This window comes from Tamandua tetradactyla, chromosome 3 (genome assembly GCF_023851605.1).
Source record: "Tamandua tetradactyla isolate mTamTet1 chromosome 3, mTamTet1.pri, whole genome shotgun sequence".
Lineage (NCBI taxonomy): Eukaryota > Metazoa > Chordata > Mammalia > Pilosa > Myrmecophagidae > Tamandua > Tamandua tetradactyla.
This window is the reverse complement of record NC_135329.1, coordinates 188,704,929-188,723,132: the sequence shown is the minus strand read 5'-3', so window position 1 is coordinate 188,723,132 and position 18,204 is coordinate 188,704,929. Positions and strand designations below refer to the sequence as shown.

The following is an 18,204-nucleotide window of genomic DNA, read 5'->3' as shown; positions in this document are numbered from 1 at the left end:
AAATGTGGAACATACATTCATTGGTGGTAGGAATGTAAAATGGTGTAGCCACTGGCAGTTCCTCAGAAAGTTGAAGGATAAAATTACCTATGTCCCAGCAATCCCACTTCTAGCTACAAACCCCCAAAGAAATGAAAGCAAGGATGTGAACAGATATTTTCACACTAATGTTCACAGCAGCATTATTCACTGTCACCAAAAGATGGAAGCAACCCAAGTGTACACACATCAATGAATAGATTAACAAAATCTGGTACATACATATAATGGAATAGTATTCAGCTGTAAAAAGGAATTAAGTTCTGATATATGCAACAATGTGGATGAAGACATGCTGAGCGAAATAAGCCAGACACAAAATGACAAATACTGTATGGTCTCACTAATATGAAATAATTAGAATAAGCAAATTCATTGAGTCAGAAACTAAAGCATAGGTTACCAGGAACCAAAAATAGGGAAAGGGGCATTAACACTTAAATTGTACCAAGTTTCTATTTGTATTGATGGAAAAGTTTTGGTAACTGATGGTGGTGATGGTACAACATTGTGTAATTAACAGCACTGAATCCAAATATAGCTAGGAAAGGAAATTTTAGCTTGTAATATGTATTACTAGAATAAAACTTTCAAACTCACACACAAAACATAGGCCTGTACAACACAGTGAACGTAATGCAATCTAAGGACTATATTGAATAGTACAATTACAAAAGTGTTCTTTCAGAAATTTTTACAAATGTACCATAATAATGGAAGATGTAATCAGAGTAACATATGGGAACTATGTATTTTATGCATGATTTTTCTGAAAACCTACAAGTTCTCTAATAAAAATTAAAACAGAATAAAAAGAAGATTCAACTTTTATAAATTGATACTTGGTGAAATGGAAGATAAGAATGAAGAAATGTTTAAGAATGCAGCACATGGGGATGAGCATATAGAAAATATGAAAGGTTAAGAAACATGGAAGTCAGAGAAAGACAATGTATCTTATATCTAATTGCAGTTCTAGAAGGAGCAAATTTTTAAAAGTAGGAAAGCCAATATTTACATGAGTAGAACTTTAAAAATTCATAAAATACATGGTGTCCAAATACAGGATTGTAATATATTTCATCAGATAAATGAAAAATATTACACCTAAATCAAAGTGAAACTGCTGGACCTCAAAGAAGAAGATAGGAAGAGCAATCAGAAATATGAAATTAATAAATGTGGGGATAAGTCTAAACATGCTTTGTCTTTAAAAATAAATTCTCTTTTAAAAAAATAACAATAATAACAAGATTGTAATGCTAAAACTACAACAAAAATTGCAGTATAATTAGCATGATTTTAATTAGAGATAAATGGTTTAAAGGTCTTTGTATTAGTCTAGTAATTAATTTTAGATTGTATTCCATATGTATGCTAAATTTTCAAGGGTAAACATTAAAAGAAAAAACACATGGTGGAAAAATCAAACAGTGAAAATAAAATCAGAGAAGGAAAAAATCAAACAGGAAAGAGAAATAAAAAGACAAGATAAACAAAGCAAAAAATAAGATAGTAAAAGCAACTCCATCCATACCTATAATCAATGTAATTGTAAAACTTTAAACAAACTCGGGCAAAATCATCAACAAATCAAAGAGATTGCCAGTAATAGGCTACTTACTAATGGTGAGAACTAAGCATATCATCACAGAAATACTGGAAACAAAAGGATAAAAAAATATATGCTATGTGTGGTAGATTAATTCATGTACCTCAACAAAAGACATATTCTCAATTTTAATTCATGTTTCTGATGGTCGTTAGCAAAATTTTTGTGTGCTGCCTAGTCATCCATCTCACCTTGGCTAAGCCTCTAGCCCTCAACGCTGACCTTTGGCCTCGTTGTTGAACAACTTTCCAACCCTGGGGCATAAACTACCCCAGAACCCAAATCCATATCTGCAGCCCCTACGCACACTACCCACAAACCTCAACTAAAATCCACAGCTAGTCCCAAATGATAAGATAACTATCTCACCAACCTTGGACTCCCACTCCCTTTCCCTTTTCAAATACATTTGCTTTAAACTAACCAATTCTTGACTCTTATGAAAATCTGACTTCCATCCCTGTGCCACAATAAAGGCACAAACACCTGGGTCCTTCTTGTTCTGTCTCTGCACTCCCTAACTGACGGTTGAGCCACCTGAGCTGATCCTACTTCCCATAGAACCCTCATGGCACAACTCTCTCATGCTTTATGACCTTTGTGTCACACCTGACCTCCACTTGGACACATAATTAAAATCCAACTTAATCAATTCAAAACATCAATGTCAACCTATTTCTAAACAGTATTTTTAAATGGGCTCATTTGTAAATAAGGTCTTAGAAGATTCTATTTAGTTGTGGCCAACTGTATCAGTGTGGGTCTTAATCTGGATTACTGGAGGCCTTATAAAGAGAAGCCAGAAACTAGAGAAAGATACAGTAGACCATAGACATCAAAATATGACAGAAGACTGCCATCAGAAGAACACTACTGTCTGTGAGAGAAAGCATAGCCTTACCCAATATCTTGAGTTTGGACTTTTAGCCTCTAAAACTGTGAGCCCACAAATTCTTGTTGTTTCACCCAACCCATTGTATGGTCTTGGTTATAGCAGCTCAGGCAAGCTAAGACATCAAGGTGAATACTAATCAAAGACAGGTAAGGCAGTTGCCTTAAAGCAGACAAAATAGACCACAAGACAAAGCATTACTAGAACAAAAAGCTATCAGAAAATGGCAAATGTTTCAATTCACCTTATTGATGTAACAATTTTAAATTTATGCACACCTAACAAAATTGCTTCAAAATGCATAATGCAAAAATTCATGAAACTGTAGTGAAATCTGATGAATCCATCAACTCACTCAATTATTGACAAACAAATAGAAGATCTAAATCATGCAAAATCAAACTATATTGGCTGCAAATGGAATTCTAGAACCCCAAATTAGAAAATACATATTATTCTCAAGCACAAACATTTACAAAAATGGAGCAGCACTAGAAGGCAAAGTACTTATAGTATCAGGATAAAAGTTAAGCTGCTAAAAGCAAAGAGACCTCAAAATAGGTGGCTTTAAAAAATAGAAATAATCTTTTCCCAAGTAATTCTCTTAAGGTAATTGAGTAAATTTGATGTGCAGCTGATCACCATAGATCAAGAGTCCTTCCATTGGTTGTTCATTCATCGTTAAAGGCACTGGCCTGCTCTGTATGGTCAAAGATGGGTTAGAAACACATCCTGATTCCATACCAATTTGAAGGAAAAGAGCATGAAGAAGTACCAAGCATAATGCTTCTTTAAGGCCTGACCATGGAAGTGGCACTGTGTCAGTTAGTTAGTGTTATATAATAAGGCAACCACAATATCTCATGCAGCCCAAAAATAAGCATTTATTTTTACGCAATGTTAGATAAGATGGTGGTCGGCTATAAGGATTAGGTCCACTTATGGCAGCCCTGATTCTCTTGCATTTCATCAGGACTCAGACTAGCTGAGGTATATTTTCATGTCCATGGCAGAAATGTAAGAGAGCAAACCCTAATGTGAAAGTACAACACAACCTCTGCTGTATTGCATTTCTTAAGATAATACTGGCCAAAACAAGTCACATGGCCCAAGTCAATGGCAAGAAAGTAGTTTCCTTACTTGAAAATGAGACGATAGAGTAAACACTTTTGAAAAGTATCTCCACAGGCACACAGAAATTAACCACATAGTCCACTGACAAAATACTGTATCATGGTCACATCTAGGTATAAAGGATTCTGAGAATATAGTGTCTGACTATGTGCCGAGCTAAATCACGAAAACAATGAAAATAAAGAAAAACACATTGTGGTGGTATGCTGGTTTGAAAGGATTATGTGCCCTAGGAAAGCCATGCTTTAATCCTAATCCAATTGTGTGGGAACAACGATTTCTTTTGAAGCCTGTTCATCCCTGTATTTTGGAGACTTGATTAGATTATACCCACAGAGATGTGACTTGCCCAATTGTGGGTATTAACTTTTGAATAGAGGGATATGTGACTCCACCCATTCCATATGGGTCTTGATTTACTGGTATCCTTTAAAAGAGGTAACATTTTGGAGAGAGTTCCTTTTTAGAATGATGAGAGCCAGAGCCCATGCAACCAGAACCCTTGAAGATGAAGAAAGACTATGCCCCTGGGGTAGCTTCATGAAGCAAAAGGCCTGGAAAGAGAGTTAGCAGACATCATCATGTCTGCCATGTGCCTTTCCAGTTGAGAGAGAAACCCTGAACTTCATCAGCTTTTCTTGAGTGAAGGTAACTTCTTGTTGGTGACTTAATTCAGACATTTTTATAGACTTGCTTTAATTGGGACATTTTCTCAGCCTTAGAATTGTAAACTAGCAATTTATTAAATTCCCCTTTTTTAAAAGCCATTCTGTATCTGGTGTGTTGCATTCCGGAAGGTAGCAAACCAAAACAGTGGGAAACTAGCTTTCTCTTCCATAGCAAGTTCCATTAAATTTCAAGAACTGGTATCTTACAAACTAATATCTCTGACCATGATTTATTTCAGTTAGAAATAAATAGCAAACAAACAAAAAAACAAAATAAATGCATTTATACATTTTAAAGTACACTCTAAATAACTCATGAAGTAAAGAAGAAATTAAAATGGAAATCTTAAAATACTTAAAACTGAACAATAATAAAATAAAATTTCAACATATAAACACCTGTGAGATACTGGTATACAGTATTTAAGGGGAAATGTATAATATTAAATGCTTATATTAGAGTAGTGAAAAGTGAAAATTAATGAGTTAAGCATCCAAATTAAGAAGTTGGAAAAAAAATAAAGAATAAACCCAAAGACCACAAGCCGAAAGAGAGCATAACAATGAAAGCACAAAGTAATGAAAGACAAAAACACATATAATAGAGGATCATAAAACTCAGAAGTTGGATCCTCCAGAATACCAGTAAAATTCATGTATGCTTCAGACAGACTGTGGAGAGACAATGGGATTGGTGGCAGAGGAAAGACAAGGAAAGGAGAAGGGATCACAAATACCAAATAAAAAAAGGATATAAATATATATCCATTAAAGATTAAAAAGACAATAAAAATATGATGAATACCTTTATACTAGTAAATCTGAAATGGACAAAATGGTCAGATTCATAAACATTATCACTGATCAAATTTGATTCAAGAAGAAATAACCTCTAAAATAGTATAATAGTTTTAAAAACTGAATACATAATATAAAATGTTCCCATAAACTCATACTAATTTTACAGAAGATTTCTATAATACATTTAAGCAACATATTTTACATAATGTAAAAACTCTTCTGAAGAATAGACAAAAAAGAATACTCCCCAACGCATTCAATGAGACTAGGATAACATTAATACCAAAATTATAAAAAAGTATACAACAGGTAAAATTATAGGCCAATTTTATTCATTAAATAGAAGCAAGCATCCTTTAAAAACAAGTGAACTGGATCCAGTGATACAGAAATAGGGAAACAAATGATGAATTAACAAATTCTATTCCCAGGAATGAAAGAGAATGTTTACATTAGAAAATCCTTAAATGTCATTTACTAATTTGAAGATTAATACAGAAAAATCATATGATCATCTGAGTAAAAGAAAATTCAACACTCAATTCATGATCAAATAAAATCTTAATACACATTCCTAATTAAAAATTTACCATTCATTTATATGGTAAAAAAATTAACACCCATTTCTGATAAAACTCAAACAAAACATGTAGCAAACATGGAAAGGATGGAACTTTTTTAACCTGATAAAAAATATCCAACAAAGATTTATAACTGTGCATTGTAAATAAAGCAAGAATAAAAGATATCACTCTTTGCATGGAAAAATTGAAAGCCATCTCTTGAAAATCATGACCATATTTTGGAGGTCTTTAGACAGTGCATAAAAATAAGAAACAGAAATAAATTTTTTCCAGGTTTCAGAAACTAAAATCACAACTATCATTGTTCAAACATTGTATCATTATCTATATGGAAAACCTAAAAGAATCTATACCCAAATTATAGAAATAGTTTACCAAGGTCACTATATCTAAAACCAAGTTAGAGTAATGAATTGTAGGAGCAACAATTTATTTATTACTCCTACAATTTAGATTTTTCATTTACACATTCATTGAAATACAAATATTTATGGCATGCTATTTGCCACTCATGTTTTTGGCACCGGGGATAGATTAGTGAATAAAACAGATGAGTATTGCTGCTCTCATAGAGCTTGCATTCTAGTAAAAAAGAAACACAATAAACAAGTTAATAAGTTCAAGATATATATTACGTAATGAGATGTGTACGGAGAAAAAAAATGTAGGAAGGCCTAGGAAGCAAGAGGCAAAATTTAAATTGTTTAGCCATGAAAGGTTTCTCTAAAAGGAGATATTTGAGTAAAGATGAGCAATTTGGATATCTGAGGGATATCTGAGGGAAGAAACCCAGCAGAAGTAAAATCAAACACAAAAGCCTGGAGGCAGGGGCATGCCTAGAGTATTTCTACAAACAGGCAGGCAGCTAGCGCGGCTATAACTGAATAAAGGAAGTGGAGGGCAGCAAGAGATGAAGTCAGAGATGTAAAAAAGGGCCAGATGTAGGGCCTCAGAAGCTATAACGACTTTATCCGTAACTGAGTAAGATAAGAAAGCCACTGAAAAGTTTCCATCAGAAAAATGCTATGGAAGACTTATGCTTTAAAAGGATCTTAAACGGGATATTAAGGGGTGTTTGTGTTCAAAAGAGAGTAACAGGAGACAAAGACAGAAACAGAGAGAACAGTTAGGAGACTACCGTGAAAATCCAAGCTAGAGATGATAGCAGCTGGGACCAGTGAGTAACATCCTGGTCCAAGAAAAATCCCTGCTAAGACAGGAAGGAAGTCCAGATATATTTGAAAGATAGAAACAAAACAATTTCCTTTCACAACAAATGTGAGACACAAGAGAAAGAAACAGCTCAAGGATTATTTGAAAGTTTTTTGGCCAAGACACTGGAAGGATGTGGCCTCCATTAATTAAGATGGAGAGAATTGTAGGAGATGCAGTTTTAATCGGGAATCTATATGTAATCATAGAAGTAAAGTAGGCAATCAGATATACAAAACTGGGGAACAGGGAAGAGATCCCAACCGAAGACAAAAATTAAGGAGTCAGTAATATATAAGTCAAATTTAAAGCCATGATACTGAGTGAGATCACCTAGGGAGGGATAACTACAAAAAGAAGAGACCAAGAACTGAGTCCTACGAACTTTCAATATGTAGATGTTGGGTGATAAGGAACAAACAGCAAAGGAAATGAAAATTTATGGTAGTTATTGGCAATAACATGGCATAGTAGCAACCATAAAAGTGAGTGGCTGAGGATGCATGGAGAATAGGATCATTAGAAAAAAGGCTGTCAAGAAACTGAATCCAGAACATTGGAAAGAAGATCACCTATGTGAATATTTCAATCACCAAGACTTAATGCAGAAATCATTTTTAAGAAAGTGACAATGTCACAGGGATTAATATTTTTAAAATGAGCTATGAAGAGGTGCCTGCATTAAAAAGTGGTAAAATCTCATGAGATTCAAGGCAACGTGTGCTGATGAAGAAGTAGCAGAAATGGGACTGAAGGCAGCAGTGAAAAGCAAAAGGAGACACTTATCCCACTTCAGGTTCAATTTAATAGTTGAGTTGAGTATAAGAGAGAACAGCATCATAGCAGAATGCTGTAGGCATATATATTGGGACTGGCTCATATTGGCTCAGGAGAACTGACTACAAACATCACTGCTAACTCCACATTCAGTGAAGTAAGACTGTAGAGTTAAGGGCCATGAGGATAGCACAGTAACTGGAAAACACTACAAATAAGGGCTTTAGTTTTTCCCCAAAGAGCTGGGTGTTAAACATTTTCCAGACTCCACTGGCTGCAGTTGAAACTGTCATCAGGGCAGAGCTAGATTTCTATTAGTGCAGAAGGTGAAGGGAAGATTCATGATAGAGGTAGAAAATGTAGATTTTGCTGGTTACTAACCTTGAGTCCAGAGACTAGAGAGAAAAGATTTCAGGAGTCAGGAAAGGAAAAGGAGAGGTAGAGCCAGAAAAATTGAAGTAGGGAAGCTTAGAGTTCTAGAATAAATGATGAACTGGGAGATTGGGATTCTTGAGACTGAAAAGAAAATGGAAAACAGTGTAAGTATTCAGGAAAGAGAGGGCTGGGAGAAGAAAGGCCAAGTGCATGTGTTCAGTGCATGTGTTCAGGGTCTCCCATTTGTCTCCTGCTGCCAGAGGCATGATGTGCTATAGATGGATGGTCTTATTCTGACTGCTCAGGTACTCTGCTGTCCCCTGTCAATGATGTCCTGAAGAGGTGTGATCTTAGTCCAAGTTTGAGAGTTTCCTTTTAACTTCTGATGATGGAGATGTGGAGCTGGACTGAAGGCCGATCTTGCTCTGAGCTCATAGGCTCCTTCTTGATTTCTGCTAAAGGAGGTCTTGGAGTCAACAAAGGGACAAGTTATTTATTTTAAAAGATACCATTTACAATAGCAAAAATTATAAGGCACTTAGAAATACATTCAACAAAAACATGAGTAAGATATGTATGGAAGAATTATAAAAATATGATTGAAAGACACTAAAGAAAACTCAAATATATAGGGAGATAAACCATGTTCATTCATGCATTGAAAGATCTAATATAAAGATGCTAGCTATTGCCTCATTGATCAACAAACCCAAAACTTTTCCAATAAAATTACCAAGAATATTCTTTAAAAATTTGGAAAACCTATTGTAAAATTTATAGGTAAAAAGAAATGTCTAAGAACAGCTAAACTACTTCAGGAAAATAAGAACAAAGTTGATGGAATTTCCCTAAAATATATTCAAAATTATTTAAATCCATAATAATTAAAAAGTGTGCTACTGACACAGGAGTAAACAAACTCATCAATAGAGGGTAAAAGAGAGTTCAGAAGCAAACTCATATATTTATACATAAAAACTAATTAAAAGAGCTAGTACTTGAAGACCACTGAGGCAAAAAAGAAAACACTGATAAACTGTTCTGAGAAAAGTCATTACTTGCATGAAATAAGATAAAATTAGATTCCAGCTACAATCCACATTAAAAAAAAAAAACAACTACAAGTAGATTAAATATTTAAAATTAGAAAGCAAAATTTTGTGACTTTCCAGTCCAGACAAAATAGTGTAGACTCATCTGTCCTTGCTCTTCCTTGCCAAATACAACTATAAATCAGGGAAACAGTACAAGAAAGAGCCAAAGAGAAACTCTAAAAAGTAGACAGAAGAAAGCACACTGGTTAGAGACACCAAGAATAGCATAATGGCAAGACATCTTATTACCTCTTACACAATAGAAGAAGGCAACCTAGGGCTAGCATTTTCTGACCACCAACCTAGCAACAAGAGATGCAGTGTGTTCTTTGACCATACTGGAATCAAATTAGAAATTCATAGCAAAAAGAAAACAAGAAAATCTCTTAACACTTGGAAATTAAACAGCATATTTCTAAACAATCTATAGGTCAAAGAGACAGTCTCAAATTATTGAGAAAATATAAACACGTTAATGGAAATGAAAACACATCACATTAAAATATGTAGGATATAGCTCAAGCAGTGCTGAGATGACAATTTATAGCATTACATCCTACATTAGAAAATTGGAAATGTCCCAAATCAATAATCTAAGTTCTTACCTCAAGAAAGTAGAAAAATAAGCCCAGAGCCAGTAGAAGAAACAAAATAATGAAAATAAAAACAGAATGGCTCTTTCTCCACTGGCGGCGCTCCCGCCGCCAACGAGCCCTCCTCTTTCCCCTTCTCCACCAGCGGCACTCCATTCGCCATTTTATCCTTCCCTTTCTCCTCCTGCTCCGGCGGCTCTCCAACCACCACCGTGCCCTCTTCCACCTTCACCGGCTTCCCCGCCACCGGCCTTGACAGCCTTGCCACCCTCACCTTTCCTCCTCCAGAACAGCTACTGGGGGAGTGGAGACGATACAGAGCAGCTCCCGGAGCCACAACGGAGATCAAAAGGACGGCATACCCCATCCTGGAACGGCTGACTGTCTGGGAGAACCAGCTCCAATGAGATTGCCGAGGGGCGCGGGATTTCCCGGGCGGGAAGGCAAGCGGCCGGAGTCCCTCCCTTCCTCCTTCCCAGGCCAGCACACAGAATTGGGCAGACGGTCCCCTCGGGCCGCGGCGGCTGGCGCCACTACTACGCGGGGCACCCGGACCAACTGAGAGAGTTGGGTCGGAAATCACCAGACCATGGAGAACGGTGACCGGGGGATCCCTTCCAAACACGTGACTCCCCGGTTCGGCTGGGAACGGTGCACTCTCCCGGGCTGTGGCGGCTGGCGCCCGCCCGCCACGCTTGGCGCCCCGGACTGACTAGGAAATTCGGTCGGGTGCTCTCCTGGGCGGCGGCGGCTGGCGACCCTCCCCGCATTTGGACCCCCGGGCCAGCGGGCACGCTTCCAAGCCACCTTGGCTGGCGAACCTCCCCCATGGTGATAGTTTTCCAAACTTAAAGGACCCACACCACCTTTTACTGGTAGAACCCGCAGACAAACGTGTGCCACGAGCGCCACCTACTGGGAAGGATAAGAAAAACAGAACCCAGAGATTTCACAGTAAAATCTTTCAACCTGTTGGGTCCAACACCCAGGGAAATCTGACCAAATGCCCAGATGCCAGGAGAAGATAACGGATCACGCTCAGAAAATTGAAAATATGGCCCAGTCAAAGGAACAAACCAATAGTTCAAATGAGATACAGGAGCTGAAACAACTAATGCTGAATATATGAACAGAAATGGAAAACCTCTTCAAAAACGAAATCGATAAATTGAGGGAGGACATGAAGAAGACATGGGCTGAACAAAAAGAAGAAAAAGAAAAACTGAAAAAAACGAATCACAGAGCGTATGGAAGTGAAGGATAAAGTAGAAAAGATGGAAAAAACAATGGATACCTACAATGATAGATTTAAAGAGACAGAAGATAGAATTAGTGATTTGGAGGACGGAACATCTGAATTACAAAAAGAAACAGAAACTATCAGGAAAAGAATGGAAAAATTTGAAAAGGGGATCAGGGAACTGAAGGACAATATGAAGTGCACAAATATACGTGTTGTGGGTGTCCCAGAAGGAGAAGAGAAGGGAAAAGGAGGAGAAAAACCAATGGAAGAAATTATCACTGAAAATTTCCCAACTCTTATGAAAGACCTAAAATTACAGATCCACGAAGTGCAGTGCACCCCAAAGAGATTAGACCCAAATAGGTGTTCTCCAAGACACTTACTAATTAGAATGTCAGAGGTCAAAGAGAAAGAGAGGATCTTGAAAGCAGCAAGAGAAAAACAATCCATCACATACAAGGGAAACCCAATAAGACTATGTGTAGATTTCTCAGCAGAAAACATGGAAGCTAGAAGGCAGTGGGATGATATATTTAAATTACTAAAAGAGAAAAACTGCCAACCAAGACTCCTATATCCAGCAAAATTGTCCTTCAAAAATGAGGGAGAAATTAAAACATTCTCAGACAAAAAGTCACTGAGAGAATTTGTGACCAAGAGACCAGCTCTGCAAGAAATAATAAAGGGAGCACTAGAGTCAGATACGAAAAGACAGAAGAGAGAGGTATAGAGAAGAGTGTAGAAAGAAGGAAAGTCAGATGTGATATATATAATACAAAAGGTAAAATGGTAGAGGAAAATATTATCCAAACAGTAATAACACTAAATGTTAATGGACTGAATTCCCCAATCAAAAGACATAGACTGGCAGAATGGATTAAAAAACAGAATCCTTCTATATGCTGTCTACAGGAAACACATCTTAGACCCAAAGATAAACATAGGTTGAAAGTCAAAGGTTGGGAAAAGATATTTCATGCAAATAACAACCAGAAAAGAGCAGGAGTGGCTATACTAATATCCAACAAATTAGACTTCAAATGTAAAACAGTTAAAAGAGTCAAAGAAGGACAATATCTACTAATAAAAGGAACAATTAAACAAGAAGACATAACAATCATAAATATTTACGCACCAAACCAGAATGCCCCAAAATACGTGAGGAATACACTGCAAACACTGAAAAGGGAAATAGACACATATACCATAATAGTTGGAGACTTCAATTCACCACTCTCATCAATGGACAGAACATTTAGACAGAGGATCAATAAAGAAATAGAGAATCTGAATATTACTATAAATGAGCTAGACTCAACAGACATTTATAGGACATTACAGCCCACAACAGCAGGATACACCTTTTTTTCAAGTGCTCATGGATCATTCTCAAAGATAGACCACATGCTGGGTCACAAAGCAAGTCTTAACAAATTTAAAAAGATTGAAATCATACACAACACTTTCTCGGATCATAAAGAAATGAAGTTGGAAATCAATAATAGGTGGAGTGCCAGAAAATTCACAAATATGTGGAGGCTCAACAACACACTCTTAAATAACGAGTGGGTCAAAGAAGAAATTGCAAGAGAAACTAGTAAATACCTAGAGGCGAATGAAAATGAAAACACAACATATCAAAACTTATGGGACGCAGCAAAGGCAGTGCTAAGAGGGAAATTTATTGCCCTAAATGCCTTTATCAGAAAAGAAAAAAAGGCAAAAATGCAGGAATTAACTGTCCACTTGGAAGAACTGGAGAAAGAACAGCAAACGAATCCCAAAGCAAGCAAAAGGAAAGAAATAACAAAGATTAGAGCAGAAATAAATGAAATTGAAAACATGAAAACAATAGAGAAAATCAATAAGACCACAAGTTGGTTCTATGAGAAAATCAATAAGATTGATGGGCCCTTAGCAAGATTGACAAAAAGAAGAAGAGAGAGGATGCAAATAAATAAGATCAGAAATGGAAGAGGAGACATAATCACTGACCTCACAGAAATAAAGGAGGTAATAACAGGATACTATGAACAACTTTACGCTAATAAATACAACAATTTAGATGAAATGGATGGGTTCCTGGAAAGACATGAACAACCAACTTTGACTCAAGAAGAAATAGATGACCTCAACAAACCAATCACAAGTAAAGAAATTGAATCAGTCATTCAGAAGCTTCCTAAAAAGAAAAGTCCAGGACCAGGCAGCTTCACAGGTGAATTCTATCAAACATTCCAGAAGGAATTAGTACCAACTCTCCTCAAACTCTTCAAAAAAACTGAAGTGGAGGGAAAACTACCTAATTCATTTTACAAAGCCAACATCACCCTCATACCCAAACCAGGCAAAGATATTACAAAAAAAGAAAACTACAGACCAATCTCTCTAATGAATATAGATGCAAAAATCCTCAATAAAATTCTAGCAAATCGTATCCAACAACACATTAAAAGAATTATACATCATGACCAAGTAGGATTCATCCCAGGTATGCAAGGATGGTTCAACATAAGAAAATCAATTAATGTAATATACCATATCAACAAATCAAAGCAGAAAAATCACATGATCATCTCAATTGATGCAGAGAAGGCATTTGACAAGATTCAACATCCTTTCCTGCTGAAAACACTTCAAAGGATAGGAATACAAGGGAACTTCCTTAAAATGATAGAGGGAATATATGAAAAACCCACAGCTAATATCATCCTCAATGGGGAAAAATTGAAAACTTTCCCCCTAAGATCAGGAACAAGACAAGAATGTCCACTATCACCACTATTATTCAACATTGTGTTGGAGGTTCTAGCCAGAGCAATTAGACAAGAAAAAGAAATATAGGCATCAAAATTGGAAAGGAAGAAGTAAAACTATCACTGTTTGCAGGCGATATGATACTATACGTCAAAAACCCGGAGAAATCCACAACAGAACTACTAGAGCTAATAAATGAGTACAGCAAAGTAGCAGGTTACAAGATCAACATTCAAAAATCTGTAGCATTTCTATACACTAGTAATGAACAAGCTGAGGGGGAAATCAAGAAACGAATCCCATTTACAATTGCAACTAAAAGAATAAAATACCTAGGAATAAATTTAACTAAAGAGACAAAAAACCTATATAAAGAAAACTACAAAAAACTCTTAAAAGAAATCCCAGAAGACCTAAATAGATGGAAGGGCATACCGTGTTCATGGATTGGAAGACTAAATATAGTTAAGATGTCAATCCTACCTAAATTGATCTACAGATTCAATGCAATACCAATCAAAATCCCAACAACTTATTTTTCAGAAACAGAAAAACCAATAAGCAAATTTATCTGGAAGGGCAGGGTGCCCCGAATTGCTAAAAACATCTTGAGGAAAAAAAACGAAGCTGGAGGTCTCGTGCTGCCGGACTTTAAGGCATATTATGAAGCCACAGTGGTCAAAGCAGCATGGTATTGGCATAAAGATAGATATATCGACCAATGGAATCAAATAGAGTGCTCAGATATAGACCCTCTCATCTATGGACATTTGATCTTTGATAAGGCACTCAAGTCAACTCACCTGGGACAGAACAGTCTCTTCAATAAATGGTGCCTAGAGAACTGCATATCCATATGCAAAAGAATGAAAGAAGACCCATATCTCACACCTTATACAAAAGTTAACTCAAAATGGATCAAAGATCTAAACATTGGGTCTAAGACCATAAAACAGCTAGAGGAAAATGTAGGGAGATATCTTATGAAACTTACAATTGGAGGCGGTTTTATGGACCTTAAACCTAAACCAAGAGCACTGAAGAAAGAAAGAAATAAATGGGAGCTCCTCAAAATTAAACACTTTTGTGCATCAAAGAACTTCATCAAGAAAGTAGAAAGACAGCCTACACAATGGGAGATAATATTTGGAAGTGACATATCAGATAAAGGTCTAGTATCCAGAATTTATAATGAGATTGTTCAACTCAACAATGAAAAGACAGCCAACCCAATTACAAAATGGGAAAAAGACTTGAACAGACACCTACCAGAAGAGGAAATACAAATGGCCAAAAGGCACATGAAGAGATGCTCAATGTCCCTGGCCATTAGAGAAATGCAAATCAAAACCACAATGAGATATCATCTCACACCCACCAGAATGGCCATTATCAACAAAACAGAAAATGACAAATGCTGGAGAGGATGCGGAGAAAGAGGCACACTTATCCACTGTTGGTGGGAATGTCAAAAGGTGCAACCACTGTGGAAGGCAGTTTGGCGGTTCCTCAAAAAGCTGAATATAGAATTGCCTTATGACCCAGCAATACCATTGCTGGGTATCTACTCAAAGGACTTAAGGGCAAAGACACAAACGTACATTTGCACACCAATGTTTATAGCAGCGTTATTTACAATTGCAAAGAGATGGAAACAGCCAAAACGTCCATCAACAGAAGAATGGCTAAACAAACTGTGGTATATACATATGATGGAATATTATGCAGCTTTAAGACAGGATAAACTTATGAAGCATGTAATAACATGGATGGACCTAGAGAACATTATGCTGAGTGAGTCCAGCCAAAAACTAAAGGACAAATACTGTATGGTCCCACTGATGTGAACGGACATTCGAGAATAAACTTGGAATATGTCATTGGTATCAGAGTCCAGCAGGAGTTAGAAACAGGGTAAGATAATGGGTAATTGGAGCTAAAGGGATACAGACTGTGCAACAGGACTAGATACAAAAACTCAAAAATGGACAGCACAATAATACCTAATTGTAAAGTAATCATGTTAAAACACTGAATGAAGCTGCATCTGAGCTATAGGTTTTTGTTTGTTTGTTTTTTTGTTTGTTTGTTTTATACTATTATTATTACTTTTATTTCTTTTCTCTATATTAACATTCTATATCTTTTTCCGTTGTGTTGCTAGTTCTTCTAAACCGATGCAAATGTACTAAGAAATGATGATCATGCATCTATGTGATGATGTTAAGAATTACTGATTGCATATGTAGAATGGTATGATTTATAAATGTTGGGTTAATTTCCTTTTTTCCGTTATTTAATAAAAAAAAAGAAAAAAGAAAAAGAAGAAAAAAAACAGAATAATGAAATTAAAAATAGGAAAGCAATAGAAAAATCAATGGAAAAAATGCTGGATCTTTGCAAAAAGTTTTTAAAAAATGATAATCCCCAAGACTAACAAACATGAAAAGACAAAAACACAAACCACAAATATAAAAAATGAAAGAAGAAATAATACTAAAGACACTACAATCATTAATAGAATAACAGGCAATTATTATAAACAAGTTTACATTCATAAATACGCCAAGTTAGAATAAATACACTGAATCCTCAAAAACCATACACTAACAAAATTCAATTAAGAAGAAATAATCTGATAGTACTATAACCATTAAGAAAACTGAATTTTTAATTTAAAAGCTCCAGAAAATAAATATCCCAGCCCAGGTATTTTAAACAGAGAATTCATCAAATATTTTTTTTTTTAATTAATAGCAATGAGATATTGCTCAACAATAAAAAGAATACACTGTTGATATACACAAAAGCTTGTATAAATCTCAGGGGAATTATGCTGAGTGAAAAAGTCAATCCCAAAATGTTATACCTTGTATGCCCTCATTTACACAACAATATTGAAATGACAACATCATGAAAATGGAGAACAGCAAGTTAGTTACATGAGACCTGGAGATAGGGATTGGGATGACTGTCACAAAAGGAGGTGGGTGTAGCTATTAAAATGCAATACTAGGGATCCTTGTGGTGATGGAATTTTCCATGCCTTGATTATATCAATGTCAAGTACCTAGTTATGATGTTGTATTATGGTTCTGCAAGATGCTACCTCTGGAGGAATCTGGGTAGAGTACAAATGATATCTCTACATTAGTTCCTACAGCTACATGTAAACCTATAATCATCTCAAAATTAAAAGTTTAGTGTTAAAAATTATGGAGTAATGCCCCTTTTAGAATGGTGAAATGATGCTTCAGTGCTCCATTCCCCCACAGAAGCTTTGTCTGACCAACAAGACCTGGCAGAAATGACTCTCAAAGCTCCAGAAAACAGTTAAAGGACTGTAGTAACACGGCAACTACAAAATCAAGAAAAAGTCTAGTTTTTTTTGTATGCCGTATGGTGCGGGTCACATTTCATTCCTTTTCCATGTGACTATCCTGTTACTGCAGCAGCAGTTGTTGAATTTTTTTTACATCTTTGGGGGAAATGCATGGGCCAGGAATTGAGCCCGGGTCTTCCACATGGCAGGCAAAAATTCTACCACTGAACTACCCTTGCACCCCCAATAAAAAGGCTATATAAGAATGGTAGGATCTCATGGCCCTGGATGCCTCCTCAGTCTCCCCTCACCAGCTCAGAAAGAAACCAGCCCATGCTCCCAGTGAGGGTAGTTCAAGAGGGAGCAGAGTAACCCTTGTGCACATACTGGGATCATGTATGTCTGTGCCAATCTACATGATGATGGCCTGAGGGACTGACCATCCCAAAACTTGCCCTGGTATAGTACATAGCTCTCAAAATTCCACTGAATGCCATGGGAAAGCAGTCAAATCATGTTGTATAAGGTAAAAGATTGATGGCCCAGGGAAGAGGGGATAATCAGAACAGTGAAAACAGGGAATAAACAAGGAGTTCCTGGACCACATTTTGTCCAAGGCAAGATGCATGCACAGGATAGGTCAGAGGTGCCCCTATGTTTTGTTCTGGAATTATTCTCTGAACTGATGGTATTAATAACCCCTGAAGGAGAGCACTTACACAGGACAATCTGAAAAGACTGAAAAAGGGGCTTTTTCTCTCTCCCTCTTAATTTTTTTTTGTTAGCTCCAGACAATCAAGAAAAGCTCTTCCATATTACTAGCTGGGATACAAGCCTAAGGAACAGATGACTCATGGTTTAAATTCAAGTGATAATATATTAAAATACCAAAATGTCAAGGTTTCAACAAAAAGTTACAAAACATACAAAGAAGCAGGAAGTGATGGCCCAGGAAAAGGAGAATATGAAATCATTAGAAATAAACAGTAACAGGACCAGATCTGGGACTTTAAAAATGGTCTAAAATATGCTAAAAGAACTAAAGGAAAGCATGGACAAAGAGCTAAAGGATATCAGGAAAATGATAGATGGCCACAAAGA

The 18,204-nt window shown here is 36.4% G+C and overlaps 1 protein-coding gene across 12 annotated transcripts in view; it reads right to left on the bottom strand.

Annotated features, from left to right (window-relative positions):
* The window catches only part of SPAG16 (sperm associated antigen 16), a 1,149,776-nt gene that overhangs the window by 1,009,929 nt on the left and 121,643 nt on the right, over positions 1–18,204 (bottom strand). The window contains exon 10 of one of the 12 annotated variants that reach the window (XM_077155028.1): positions 5,822–8,560. The exons of the other annotated variants lie outside the window; for them this stretch is intronic. Within the exon in view, the coding sequence (XP_077011143.1) occupies positions 8,396–8,560 (165 nt within the window). The 3' untranslated portion in view covers positions 5,822–8,395. Of the gene's footprint in view, positions 1–5,821; positions 8,561–18,204 lie in introns of those variants that run through there. 12 annotated transcript variants of the gene reach the window in all.